Source organism: Phaethon lepturus, unplaced genomic scaffold (assembly GCF_000687285.1).
Source record: "Phaethon lepturus isolate BGI_N335 unplaced genomic scaffold, ASM68728v1 scaffold10319, whole genome shotgun sequence".
In the NCBI taxonomy this organism is placed as follows: Eukaryota; Metazoa; Chordata; class Aves; order Phaethontiformes; family Phaethontidae; genus Phaethon; species Phaethon lepturus.
This window is the reverse complement of record NW_010565540.1, coordinates 34086-49131: the sequence shown is the minus strand read 5'-3', so window position 1 is coordinate 49131 and position 15046 is coordinate 34086. Positions and strand designations below refer to the sequence as shown.

Genomic DNA, 15046 nt, shown 5'->3' with positions numbered 1-15046 from the left:
TAAACTGTTGATCACACTGATTGTACAAAGTCATTTTGAGCTAAATTAATTAGTACAAAACCAACTGACATTACTATTGACAGTAAACGTAATGCTTCAGAAGCATTAAACAAAGAGTAAAGATTCACATAGCTAAATATCAGTTACATAACAAAATACCACCTCACTTAGCTATGTTTCCATAACATGTCCTATGTAATTGCCAAGTTGATTCATCTTCTCATTTTAGAGGAAACAAAGGAAATACCCATTAGCCAAATAGCAGGTACACAACATTGTTTTCAAAAAGACCCACTCTGGGAGACTTGGGAGACCACAGAGAATTCAAACAACACTTCCTTAGGTAACCACTTCTTTATGAGACCCATTCCCTGCTAAGCAGTTGAGTACGCAGTTATCTGCCAGCTGCTAACGCTCTACTTCCTAAAGCAGCGCATCAAAGCACAGAGGAGAGGTTTGGCATCCAGGCAGGGCATCATGAATGAAGCAGGAGCTCCCAGCTCACTGCACCCAAGGTGTATGAGCTCAACATCCCACCCTGGAGGGACCCTGATCGGATGATCACAGCAGCTTTTTCTCCCTGAGCAGCAGCATTTCCAGCAGCCGCTACGTTCTTTCCAACACGCATAACCGCCAGTTTGTATTTTTCTTTCCCAATCTGGCACTGCATTTTGAAAGGCTGCCAAAATTCCCCATAATCTTAAAACTCCGCATGTGTGTCATTACTTTGCTGGACTGGGGCGAAGGTCAGCTCTAGAGTAAACTGATTTAGTCTCGATCGCTAGCACAGACACATGTATCAGTCTAATTACAGAGACGCGAGGCCTGCCAGTATCCTTCTGTGAGGTCCAACGCCTATCCCATTGCAACAGGATTTTAAACACATTCCCAGGGTTTGATTGCAAATTCTGAAAAGGTCATTGAAAGAAAAAGCAATTTGAATGACTCCAAGAATTTTGTTCTAGGTCTCCACAGATCCTTTTAGAGTTTGGTTTTTACTAATTCTATGGGGTTTTTAATTACATAGTGATTTTAACTGTTACAACTAAGGATTTTATTTTAACATCTCAAAGCCATATCACTGCAATTATGTAACACCCTTTGTAAAAGCACCTCAAGCAATTAAGACCACTTTTTCTGGCCTATAATTAAAAAGTCAAAACATTAGAAAAAGTGGGGGGTTTTTGTTTGTTTTGGGTTTGTTTTCTTTTAACACACCTTGTGTCCCAGCCACGTTCCATGGTGACCCTCAACCGGAAGGCGCTCTGCATCCCCAGTGAGGTCAGTCAGGGCATCCTGGAAGAAAAGCAGTCACCATGCTTCAGGTAAGTCAAAAACCCCATGCAAGTCAGGAAGGTCTCAGACTCTCCTGAAAGCTTGCCAGGGTGGCCAAGGATATGTGAGGCCACTGCACAGTGCACTTACTTTTGGAGACAGAGTTCCCCGGATACTAATGACCACCTTCTTCTTATCATGGTCCACAGCCACATAGAAAGGCGTTTCATAAACCTGGAAAAGATCCACTACTGTAACAACCAGGTGAGACATTCCTGTTTTATTATTCTCCTGCTTAGGGAAAAGCTGAGAGCAGCCTGACAGGTTATGCCTTATGGGTAAGCACTCCTCTGAATGATCTGATTTTTGGCAGTAGCAAATATTTCTGTCCAAGTGGCAGAATTTCTTGATGGAGAGATAGGATGGGAAGCTCTAGGGTCAGAAAAAGGCTTAAGTTTCCTTCTTTGTACCACTACAACTCGAAGCATGTAAATCCCATTAGGAAGGGCCTTAGGAGCATGCCCCAAATATGAAGGGGGTTGCAGATTCTCCTTACTGCATCGTGGCAAGATGTGTAAACAATGTCCACTGAGGTCATATTCTCATCCAAGAAGTGGCGCCGGATGGCAATGGCGTTGCAGCCACAGCAATTATCCTCTTCAATGGTGACACTAGGTGCATAGCGGGGACGTGAAGGACAGAGACAGCAACATCTATAGAAGAAAAAAATAGCTTTGAGGAAGAGAGGAACGTGAAGGAGACTGGCTTTAGAGTGAAATTACTAGAAGTAAGCAAAAGACAGACCCTGCATGCTACACTGGCCTCATCTCAACAGCAGTGATTCCCTTCACTTGTAGGAGCTCTTGCACAAAACAGCACACAACTCATGTTTCAGTATCAAAAAAGGGCACTGGGATCAGGTGTAATTTTCCTTCTGAGCACCAGAGAGAGCTACAGTGCAACCAGTCGCCAAGGAATCAACACATGGTGGGGCTGAGATCTCTCCTCAAAGGATGCTATGCTTCACAGCACAGTCCTACCTTGCTTCAACACGCAAAGCAGCTAGCATTTACTGAGATCTACACCTATTCATAACAAAAAAGAAAACAGGTCTAGAATCATTCCAGAACAAAAACAGCAGCACAGATATTTTTTTCCTTCTTTCCCTCATGAGACACTTCACAAATCAAAGTACTCAAAAGGAAGTATATTCCTCCTAGTAAGCTCAGCACAGAAACTACCTGTATAAGTGCAAAAAGCTCAACCCCAAAGCGAATCTGACGACAGCATTATAGCAGCTGAAAGCAAACATTTAAAACAATGCAGTCCTGAACTGAACTACAGCGTTGCTACCATGAGGTGAACACTACACAGCCTGGCAGAAAAACAATTAGTCGGAGAGAACACAGCACAAACTCTGGCCAAGTCTTGCCAATGCTTTAATAAAGACCCAAATGTCAGCTCCCTGCATATCTGGGCTTGCCACGAAATCCGATTTCTGAGCTCCAGGACTGCTATTTTGACTCTGTGTGAAAGCAGTCTTGTGCCAGATGAGTTTTCTGCTGGCTTTTCAAACTGCACAGGACTGACAGGATCCTTAGTGCACCAGAGAGGATAGAGCATAGGACAGTCTCGTTTATTTAACAAGATAAGCACATAAGCAACTGTAAGGAAGAGACTGAGGAGAAAGACACTGGACTACGAGGGTGCAGTTACTAAGAGACGGAAAGAAAAAGCATGAGAAGGGAAAAGAATAAAAAAGCAGAAAAGAAAAGGACGAAGAATAAATAGAGGGGTGATGAATAGAGAAAACTGATGAAAGAAAGGAGAATTCTAAATCTGGGAGAAACAGAAGGGAAAATGGAAGAAGAGAAGGCAGAGTGATAGACAGGATGGCCACTCACGAGCAGGATCTGGCCAGGCGACAGAGTCCACATGTGGGCTTCCTCATCAGGTATATGGGCCAGCCATAGGCAGCCAGGGCAAACAGCATGTAGTAACACACCTCTTTGTACCGCTGCATCTCTTGCTGAAAGAGACCAAGAGACTCGCTAAAGGCCTTGTTCTCTTTTAGATAGTGAGTTTTTCCAGTGTTTCCCTTGTTCCATCATAGACACATACACCCTTCTTTCTGAGCATCAGCCTCCTCCGCACCACCAGAACAGCGCTGCCAGCATTTCCAGGTGGCTGCAGGAGAGCAAGCTGGTTATGCTGGGGAAGATCCCTCCCCTCCCAAGAACAGCTCAGTACAGCTATGCCTATTTTCCTGAGCAGACGGGCCCCGCTGGCTGTTTAACAAAACTAGAAGTTAGTTCTAGAGAAATTCTCCTCTGTGTATCAAACACCCTGCTGCAAAGGAGGGTCACCCTCTGTGGGTTTTGCCCCACCTTACCCTAGCTGAGGAGAAGATAAACTAGTTTAAGTCCCAAGAAGATGAGCTCTCTAAATATACTGCTTTCACATAGTCACAGGCCATAAGGAAGATGCCCAGGGAGGACCACAAAGCCAGTCTGGGGCCACATGCCTCAGTGCTGTCTTCTATAAGCTCTGCTGACATCTCTCCCCACACACACCTATTCAGAAGGAGAGACAGGCTGAGCACGAGCAGGATGTTAGCATTAAGCACAACTCAGTATAGCACAGCCACAAGCAGGTTAACCACAGAATCACTTGATCAGAGATGCTGGGATTGGGTCAGTCTTGCCTCACTTGCAGCAATATCACCTAATCAAGGTAGAGGAACACAGTTTTCCCAACGAAGAGCTGCAGTAGCAGCATGCCAGAAGAAAAGTCAAGCTTAATCCACACAGAACAGACTGCAGCCATTTCTACCCTGAGAACTGCTGACAATCAGCCCCAGGAAGGAAGGCTCCATCTCACTCCAGGCAGCTCCCTGCCCTTATCAAGATGGAGCCCTGCCTGCTGGGCTCCACGAGCTTTGCTGGTGGTAGTCCCACATGGAGCTCTGCACGACACTCCTGGATGCAGCACTCAACTCATACCTCTGGCTTTGGTGAAACCTCACATGGCCTTCCCCCACCCGAGTGGAAATACTACCACTTCCCATAAAGCAGAAGACAGAGGCAGATAATGCTTTAAAAGTGATCTGAAGACAAAAAACCTTCAGAAAGCAAGCGTTGTTATATTCCTTTGCACTAAGTTTTAATTTTTTTTATTATTTCAGAGAGGGGCAGAAAGGAATAAGAGAAGCCACTGAGAAACAGAAAACAGACTACATGGGGAAGCATGGTGAGTTTGCAAGATCACAGTCCAGTGGACTTACCGCATTTTTCAGATCCAGATACTTTGTGTTCCTGGTCACTGGCATCCCAGACAGAAAAGCTAAAATATCGTTGTTTGCCTGTAAGTCACAAACATACATAAAAATTCTTCTCTGTTACACCAAGACAAAAATCTACACCTGAGAAACAGAAAAGCACTACGTAACCTGGGACAAGATACTTTCAAGTATCCCAAGCAGTCCCTTCAACTGGTTCTAATTCTGCTGTTCTTATTTCTGCTGTCTGAACCCCACCTCAGGAGGCAGGGGGAACCAACAACAACAAAAACCCCAATTTTATACTGGATTGACAATCTGCAAATTTCAATGCCAGTAATGGCTTGGGAATTGAGGAATTTTTCCTTAAATTTCCTCCTGCAGCTTTACCCAGACGCTGGAATCTTCTCCACATTACTGTATACGAGGAATAATCTTCCCATTCACTCCCAAATACCTACCACCTCTTTGAAGGCAGTTGCTCACTTGGGGTGAAGAGCTAAATCTGTATGTATCACCTGCCTAGAAAAGGTGACAGGTTTCACAAGCTTGACCCAGTGTCAGTTGGGCCCTTTGGGAGTCTCAGAAGAAGCTGCTAAAGAAGTTAGTATTTTTATTTTACAGCTCCGTGACTGGCAATAGCCCATCACACAAGAGAAACAAGGCGGATAGAGTCATGCAGTTCTCGCACAATGACTGCACAAGAGCAGCAGGTAAGTCAAATGCGAAGTGAAATGCCCACTACCTCCATGCACAGGAACGCACCCCCTCCACCCACCTCGTCCAGCACGGCATTGCGCTTTGCCCGCTGCCGTTGGCGCAGAAGAACCAGGCCTGCAATGATGTCAGATGGGACGATGTCAAGGTCTCGGAAAAACTCGGCAAAAAGGTAGGCGATTTCAGAGTAGGCGTCCTGCAAAATCCAGGGAGAGAAGAGTTTAGGAGGAGGAGTTTGGGTGTGGGGAGCCTCAAAACAGGACACAGAATGAGAACCGATGTGGCAAAAATGGCCTGATTTCTGTAGCTCTCTCCAAAACATCCACAAGATTCCTTCAGGGAACACCATATCTGGTCTAATCATATTAATATCTTATATATTTTACATTGTCACACTTGGAGGCCTCAGCTGAGACTGAATTTGTACTATTGTGCTTATGTGTGGGCAAGCAGACCGCCTCAACAGCAAAACAGACACAAAGGGAGAGAAAGGAAATGTTTTCATCTCTACATTGTAAATAAGACAGAGGAAATAAGAGCAGAACCAATTCCCAATCCAGTACCATCTCAGTCATCCTTTTTCCTCAACAGCAATTTCAATTGAACAAAGGCTACTCAGAGAAAAAAAAAAAGCAACACTGATTTTGTGCTATTTAACAGCCTCTTCAATTCTGTCACTCTATCCTGGGATTATTTTGCCCATACTTAACCCAGACCTCACCATCGCAGGCACATCACAGAGAAAGCAACAGCTTTTGAATCCTGCCACTGAACAGTCTCTGTAGCTGCTCACTGCTCACCACCATGCTCTTTGCTACGTGATTTCAAAGAGTTAATTACAGCAAGCAGGTGTTACACACAGGAGCTCTTGGTACTGAAGGAGCTGACCAAGTTTTCCAGGTTTATCTTGGACTACAGACAAGCAAAAGGGCCTAAAAAGGAAAACCTGGAAAAAGATCTGAGTCATTAAATGCAGAGTTCCCAGAAAAGAATGTGATCAAACCCAAAAAAAGTAAGACACCTCAGGAGGGACAGAAGTAGAAGCGTCCTGAGAGGGTCAAGCAAAGTCTCTGAAGCAGAGTTACAAAGAAAGACATTTTGAGGAGAAATGTTACTACAAAAAACCCCCAAGACCTTAAGTGAGAATGGTTTGGGATGTTGGAGATGGGATGGGCTCTGAGACAATGCTGGGCTGGCCATTGCTCAGACCAACAAACTTAAACACAGGGGTGACCCAGAGGTGGGATTAACAAAAAGCAGGACTGAGCAAGTGCTGTAGTACACAAGTGGTCAGTCATTTTGAGTCCTGCCATCTCTAACACTTTCCTATCATGATCTGTCACAGCCTTATCCTGAATTTTTAACCTGTATTTTCATAGCATCCTTTACTCAGCACCAAAAGCCGTGTGACTGCAGTCTTGCCTGTAGAAAGCCTGAGCCGTTCACTTGAAGAAAGGCTGGTCTTCAGGACAGGATCTCTCCATCTCTCTTTGACAGAGAGGAAAGTAAATCCCTTCTCTCTCTAGCAGTCTTCAGGAAATGACCTACCTTCTTTTATCTCTGACAAACTCCTGGAGTGCAGGATTACTTTCTATCATTTTTCACTTGCCTACAAAAGCAAGTTAAATCACCATTAAGAATGGGGCTTCAGGTGCCAACTGTGCAGGTTTCCATGCCAGCTGTGCCTCTGAAGAGCAAATGGACTGGCATTAACCTCTCCAACATTACAACTGCAGTATCCTTGAAGTACTGACCCCATAAATCTTAGCATAGTTCCTATAAGCACACAAGAAATACAAACAGCCTCGAAGTAAAACATGGCAAATATCCCTTAACCCAAAGTGACAGCGACACCCCTTAATACTCTGACCAAAGTAAAAGGCCGTAATGGAAGTTCAACACGTATGTTCTGTTCCAAAGGAAGAGTTTTTGCTGGAGCACCTGATATATTGTAGGATTGACTGTAGTGTTCTGCTACAAACCCTGCAGGCTCTGGGGCTGGCAGAGCTGATGGAGTCTTCACAATTCAGACTTCACTCCAAACCCTAAGAACAGATTCTTGCCCCGATGCCATGTCCACTCTGCAGAACTGTTTTTCAGCTCAGAGGACAATGATCCCCTGCTACAACATTTTTTTCCATAAAGACTGAGAGAGACAGCAATGGATCCATTTCTGATCTGTTACATACGCATTCATTCCACACACTGTCATGCCAGGACACACAAAGTCAGAGCTTGTTTCTGCAAAGAAAAGAGCCTGGAAATTGCTCAAGCTGAATGTAAAATGGAAATTCAATAGCACAAGGAATTTGGAGATTCTGGTATCTGCTTTTATCCTGAACTAAAAAAAAATAAATAGAAACAGCCACTGCAGAATGAAGAGTTTGTTAAAAAAAGCTTGACATGAAGTGAAATACTTTGCATTCCTGAATAAAATAGTGTTGTTCAGAAAACAGGCCATTCGGATGCCTGACAGAGCTCTCAAGCCAGGCTGCAGCACCCATGCTGTGCCCCCAGGACAGCATCTCTGGACACCTGGGCAAGGTGACCTGGTTGTGCTGGCAGGGGGAAGGGAAAGTGCCTCTGCTCTGGTAGCACAGGTGAGTGGAGGAGCAGAAAATAACCCCCAAGGAAATGCTGCTGTTTGAGCTGCCATGACACAAAGCTTGTTTCGTTTCAGTTTTCCAGATGGATTTTCCTAAGCAGCTCTAGCAGATGATCTGTGAGAGCTGGCAGTCCCGGCCTATGACTTCTCAGCGGGATGGCAGGTTGGGGCTGGGTCATTCCCTGGGAACGTGGTGGCATTGCATCCAGCACTGCAGGAGTGTGCCGCTGGGAGGATCAGCGTGCCGGTACACGTTGCTGGATTTCTGCAAAAGGGCTATGACAACTCCTCCAGCCATCCAAACTTTGGAAACTGCACTCTGCGGATAACTACACAGCACTTAACCAACAAACCCTTTCAATCTAATTCATACTGGTTGCCATCTGTGATGAACAAATGTTCAGGTAGCCTTCACCTTATTCTCCATTATTCTTACACAGCTCTTCATCTTACTACACCTTTCCCTTTTGAGGTTAAAATCCCAGTCTCATTTCTCCTCCCATACAAAGTTCGTATCCCCTCCAATATGCTCCTTTTCCTGCTGCATCTTTTATGAGCCCAAACACCAAGCTATATTTAGTGAGGACATCACTGATGTGGTCGGTCCCTTGGTGTTTTCCCTGTCATTTTCTATGCCCTTCTACTGAAGTTAAATGTTTTTCTGATTTTTTGGCCACTGTTGTGCACTGGTGTCTTTGCTGAAGTGTCCTCGATAACTCCTAGCTCTTTTCCCGAGAGGTTGTAACTAATTCAGAGCCCACCGTACGCAAGTAGTTTCAGTTGTTTCTTCAGATGTACACGCATGACCTCATCTTTCTTTAGGACTTTCTTCTATCTTTGATAACAATTCCCTGGTTCAGCTTGGTCTTTCAAGAGTTCTCAAAAACTCGTAATTCTGACCAACTTAAATATTACAAGTCATCAGCAAAACTTTCCACCTTAGTACTCACCTCTCCAGGTCCTCAAGCACCCTGTTGAATACCACCCTGAGGCACAAACTTGCTCCCACTGCTTCCAGTAAGAATGGACTGCTAACTTTTAGGGAAGCAACATCAAACCCCTTACCCTTCCCTGCTAGATAGATAACAGCAAGAGAAAATCCCAACTGTAGCATGTGAAAGCTTCAAATCAGTGATCTTATATCAGTGAATCTCTGGATTAAGTAGTAGTTTTTGACTGTTAGTAATCCAAAAGTATTCTTTTGCCAACTCTGACAGGTTTACATTCTCACATTTTCCAAGAGGTCTCTCCTTCTTAAGCATATGAGTGATGCAAACAACAGGAGAAACTGCCTAAGCAAACTGGCTGATAAAGGGAAACTGAAGCTGACCACAAAGTGCTGTCAAATGTTAAACCTAAACATAGTGAAAATACGTATTTCTTCCACTGGTATTTTCACTGAAAATTATTATCCCAGTTCACTGCAACAGTGAGGTAAAGAACAACTTCAGGAGAAGAGTTTAACATTGACAACATCACTTTGCAGCACTACTAACCTTACCTTCAGAGAAAGTCACTACAAACACACTACAAATACTCAAAACCGGAGGGTTAAGACTAGCAATTTTTAAAAGAAACTGCCCTACTCAGCAACATTACAGCTGCGTTTAGATGGAAACACCATTCTGTTTCTGCAGGGAATACCCAGGCACCCTCCTGCAGAAATGCAAGTGCTCATTCAGGCTACTTGGGCTGAAAGGAAAGGAAAAGGAACCAGCATGCAGCAAAATTTCAAGCCTGGTCATTCTGAGGGTAGCTCAGCTTGCTGCTTTCTGGATGGCGTTTCCAGTCCTCACATGCACTACTGTCAAGGCTCACCAGACTCCCTGTGCCTCCCGATCTCAAGGAACACTCACAGTGAAATGAGACACACATCATCCAGGCTCGACAGCAGGAAACTCACGCTGCTATGCCCTGCCAAGTCCCATGTATCGTCAGCAATACACACAGCTTGCTGTCTGAGGGGAGATATTTGGTACCTACCGACTGAGAGTCTTTTGTCCGTGTGCAGCAAAGAAAAACTTTGAGTCTGCGTGTCCAGCTGCTGGCTTGCCCTTCTTCCAGGCGGTGTCTATAGATAAAGGGTAAAGTATGCACATGAGGACAGGCAGGAGAACGTGACTGCAAGCAAATAGCAGGATCCAATGCGAAGTGACGCAGCCTACGCTACCACTGGTAAAATGAGTGCTAAACCATATTCTTAGATTTATCTTGGTCCACATATAGATTAACAAGTTATCTCATTTTATAGGACAGGAAGGTCAATAATCTAGCTGTTCTGGCCAGGACCTAGCCTCTGTGTTTATACACATGGTGTCCTGCCTGAGTGGGATGGCCGTAATGAAGTTACTGTTGCTGTTCTCTGATACCTGCTGGAAGCAGGATGTCCAAGAGCACCCGGTGCTCCGGGTGGAAGGAGGGTCTACTGGCAACTTGGCAGCTGCATCATGTGCTAGGATGTACCACCACTCAGTAGGAAAACTCTACCTCGGGGCGAGGGGTTGGGAATGGTGCAAAAGACCCTGAGCACTAAGTATGAGAGGAGCTGTGTGATTTTTTCCAGTAAATAGCTTATTTGGAAAAACACACATTAAACATAATACAGTCTCAGAACTGAAACAACTTGCACTCTTTATTCAAGTATAGTGCATAACTTCAATCAAAAAAAGGAAAGCAAGCTAAAAGGTCCTCTTTCAATTTAGAAAATGTTAAAAAAGGCTGAATACAGAAGGTTTAGCTCAACCCACATTTCGTTTATGAGACATTTCAATTTCAGCTTCAAAATTAACTAATTGGACAACCCTATTTAAAATGAACTGTAGCAGAGTTCACTCCACTGTTGTGAGCTTGTCCTAGTTACTGCATTTCACAGGGTGACAGTCCCTTATTTTTGACTGGCAAACCTGAAAACAACCCTTAGATCAAGTCAGGTTTCATGGCACTGAAGTGGGTGACTCTGTGATTCTGTGCCAGAGCGCCTCGCTACCTACATGAAGTCCACAGCTCCTCTAATGCAAGGTCTTTTTTTTTCAGGTGAACACAGACTAACTCAACACAGGTCAGACAATCAAAAAGGACCAGTTCTATTTTCTGGCAAGTGATCACATCAGGAAAAGCCCAAGCACAGAAAGTTGGTTGCACCTGGAAGAAAAACATGCTAGTAAAGGAGTATTTGCCTGCAACAGAAAGAGAAAATCCTGCAGGGCAAGCCATCAATTCATGCCTGAGCATTTTAAAACAACAGCCCATAACCTCGAAAGAACTCCAAAAGAGGAACAGCAATACGAGTGTCCTAAGACAGAGCTGGCAGTACTCAGTTTGCTCCACCAAATGCCAAAGAACTCGGGCAGCAATGCAAAGAACTTAACAACTTCACCGCGGAGGTTGAACAAGAAAGCGTGCTCTGAGCTATTTTCACTCCAGCTTTTCCCAAATTCCTTCTTCCTAATACTGAACTTCCACACGTTTAGTACGAGCTCTAAAGCAAGTTTCTTAGAAAAACCTCAGCACAATTAGCTGAGCCTTCTGTTTTGTTATTTTCTCAGCTCTGCAAGAATATAAAAGCCCACACACATCACGATGCCACTGGTAAAGGAAACCCACTGTGTAACAGAGTCCAGCAGCTACAGCAGAGCACCACAAAAAGGAAGCCGAAGTTAAATGTCCCCTTAATGTGACAAACAAATCAAGTTTTTTCATGAGTAAAGACAGAGGAAATACGGCTCAGCTTAAGCGTAATACAAAGGTCACATTACTGCTGTACATCCGAAGGCACATATTGCTGCAGACCGAAGGATTTCAATAGGAATGGCTGGCCCTCGGCACCTTACAGGATCACAATCCAGAAACAGGCAGAGAATTTCATAACATGTTCTTTGGAAAGGATTGCTTTAAGCAAGTGAGGAATTTCAACATATATTCTTTGAAAACAATTGCTTTAGTAGTGAACACACAGTAACATTTTACATTTCCTTTTCACATTATAGCCCACAGCATTTTGCTTGTTAACATCTGTTAACACTCCATTTCTAGAGTGGAAATCTGCAAACAGCAGGCACAAGCTCTCCAAAAATGTTACAGGTCTGGAGGGAAAAACCTGGCCATGGCCCAAGGGACAAATACCTTCACTCAGTTGTCTGGGATCAAAAAACTCCTCACAGGAGAGATAAAAGTAAATCAAAACAATCCCAAAAATTGGGATTCTGTGGCAAAAAACTGCAATCTGTGGCACTCAATTTCCCTTCGGAAAAATAACGCATTGATGTAGTGTGAGGTATTAGATCCACTGTATCATCACAACATCTCACGCCGATCTCCCTGGGAATGTCCTGATCACAATGGAGCAATCACACACGTTAGGGTAACAGGGCACTAACTCCAAATATTCAAGGCTAGTGTTAGTAACGTATTGGAAAGGTTAGGAAGAATGTCTTACACATTCTGTTACTAAAAAAAGGCCCCTTCAAACAAAACATGTTGCATCATCCTTAGAAAAGCCTGGTTCTTCCTCAAAAAGACAACCTGAAGGGTCCCATTTCAAGACATTAGAAGAGCATGTACTCAGAACACCCCTTGAATGTACATTCTCAATGAGAAACGAAAAATTTGCACAGTATTTTCTAAAAGCCTCATTTTTTAGCATTCAAAGCCTAATGCCCTCAAGTCCTACAAAGCCACATTTCTTGCTGACAGTTATATATGTCAAGACTGCGTAAGAAAACAAAGCCTGCTTGTGTTGTCCCACTACTGGAAAAAAAACTTATGAAAAATGCCTTGCTTAGTGAAAAAAGCTTTCATATCCCCATCTGGGTAGCTCAAAGATGCAATCAATTCTGAATTAAAAGATCTGACTGCCAACACAAAAGAAAGCGCTTTTTGGCAAAGACCAAATACAAGAAACCTCGGGCCAAAAGGTTGTATTTTGGAGACAAAAATAAAGGAAGAAAGGGGCTTTGGAAGAAGATGCTGCCTCAACTTAAGCAAAAATCTAAGCAATGTCTCACTGTTACCAGTCAAAACACTGCTACAGGACAGACAGACAAGCTGTTGTGGTCAGCACTGGCTCAAGGGGCTCGTAAGGATTCACAAATCCAGTGACTACCATGCAATCCAGCCAGATACTGAGTTGCTTCGCCTGCTTTGGATACAGATGCCCACACACACCACCTGACAGCCTGAGCTGCATTCTTCCAAAATGACCCTCGCCAGCAAAGGGAAGCAATGCTTGAAGCTGAATACTCCCTGAACCAAGGCAAGAAGAATGTCAAGAACCAAAAAAATGCAGGGCACCCTTCCAGAAACGCTGCTTTACCGCAGGTTATATGTCCTCAGGTTGCGTTGTCTCCGCTTTGTGGCACGCAGTTTGACAAACGTCCGTCCTGTAGGATCGAAGACACACAGGACAGTGATGCAGACGCTCAGGATGACAACCCAATTGCACACCACCATTCCTGCAGAGAAAGAAGAGAAGTCAGGTGCTCTGCCCATAAGTCTTGGCAGCATCGCTTCCTGCTTTTTGTCACACACGTCAGAACCACCTCTCCATCACCACAGGGCAGAGAAAGTTACCCCAAAATACTCTTGCAGCCAGCTGCAGCAAAAGGAAATCCTCTGGAAAGGCTTCTAAACCACAGCTAGGTTTTCCAGCTGTTTTAGGAAATTGCCCATGCAGAAGGCCATTAAATAGTCATCGAGTATCTAGGGGGACCGCAACATTAGCATCAACCCTGCAGGAGACTGGCTGAGATTGAAAAGGCGTTCCAGGAAAACAGTAAAGCCATTTTGAACTGAAGGGGAACCAGCTCTTACAGGCTCCCCAGCCAGACCCTTCCATGGGAACGTGAATTCTTGCCTCAGTGCAGACAGCACAAACAAATGAATAGAACAACTGTTCTGAGCAGTAATGTCTCAGGAAAACAAGCACCACATTTACAGCTACAATCCACTTCCAACAGTCAATCCCCACATGCATGAATGAATTAGCTCTCCAAGGCAAGAGGATGTCTGCACATACACAGGAATGCACACAAACCACATTCCAAATACATACCCAAAGTGACACTCTTTGCTGTGATATCATTGCAGGAAGTGTAGTACTGCATCAGCCAAACGATGCCCACAATAGCATACACAAACTCAATCACCAAGATCGCTGAAACAAAAGGAACACAATGGATAGTAGCAGCATCACCCTAAGGATTAACGACTGCCTCTCCCCATCTTCCGGAGAAGAAACACAAAGACAGGTTCTTTAGCAGGACTGTTGCACAGAAGTGACTGCAGGACTGGGCCCCAATGCTTTGGGAGGTGATATCCAAGAAAGTGAACCTAAAATGTAATGTGTCCTTAACACTAACTTCTCCTAAATGACACAAGAACCACATGCACGCAGAGCTGTCAGTGCCCTCGCCTGTATCAGAGGTGTGAATCAGATAGCCCTACCTTCCACCTACGACAGTGGAAAGGCTCCCTTGGGTAACAAGAATCACCATGTAACAGGACCTAGCTCTTAACCACCTCAGCTGGCCTGATTCAAAGATATGCAATAAATAGTAGTGTGTATCCAGGACTAATCCTGCTTGCTACACTTAGCAAATGTTCCCAGCACCTCTGCCCTTTGCAGCCCTGTCCAGTAACAGTTCCCAGGACACAGTCTTTAAGAAGTCATTTACTGGCTCCTCAGTTTTGCGTGCTACCCTGGCAAGGAACAAGAAACTGGGGGTCAACAGTAGTTCCCTGGAACAAAACAGTTGGTAACTACTGCTCTGAAGTTCCCATCCTCACACTTTGGTACACGTTACAACTCCAAAGTACAAGGGAGCAATCGGGTATGGAGAGGGTAAATAGCTTGCTTAGTAATGCCTAGCAAGCCTTTGGTGGAGCTGAGACTAAACCCATGTTCCAGCCTACCCAACTAACCATCCACCCTCCTTATCTACGTGTTGGCACAGTATCTTTGCATAAGTGGCTTACTGCAGACTCTCACTAGTCTGGAAAGCCCAGCCACATAGAAAATGGTTTTCAACAGCAGTGTGCAAGGAACCAGGGCTGGACCTGGTTCCTGATCAACCCAGCCTATGCTCTTAAAAAAAGCGAGGCTTTGCCTACCTTGGCTTGTCTCCCCTCTGAGACTACCTGCTGCAGGACAGGAGCAGCAGTAGCACAGATGAGAC

At 44.6% G+C, this 15046-nt stretch overlaps 1 protein-coding gene across 1 annotated transcript in view; it reads right to left on the bottom strand.

Annotated features, from left to right (window-relative positions):
- DAGLA (diacylglycerol lipase, alpha) overlaps positions 1-15046 on the bottom strand; it is a 31842-nt gene that overhangs the window by 14548 nt on the left and 2248 nt on the right. The window contains exons 3-11 of the mRNA XM_010295217.1: positions 13924-14025; positions 13186-13324; positions 9858-9945; positions 5331-5465; positions 4559-4636; positions 3180-3304; positions 1832-1988; positions 1426-1509; positions 1219-1296 (exon numbers count right to left, since the gene is read on the bottom strand). Coding sequence (XP_010293519.1) covers positions 1219-1296; positions 1426-1509; positions 1832-1988; positions 3180-3304; positions 4559-4636; positions 5331-5465; positions 9858-9945; positions 13186-13324; positions 13924-14025 — 986 coding nt within the window. The remainder of the gene's footprint in view (positions 1-1218; positions 1297-1425; positions 1510-1831; positions 1989-3179; positions 3305-4558; positions 4637-5330; positions 5466-9857; positions 9946-13185; positions 13325-13923; positions 14026-15046) is intronic.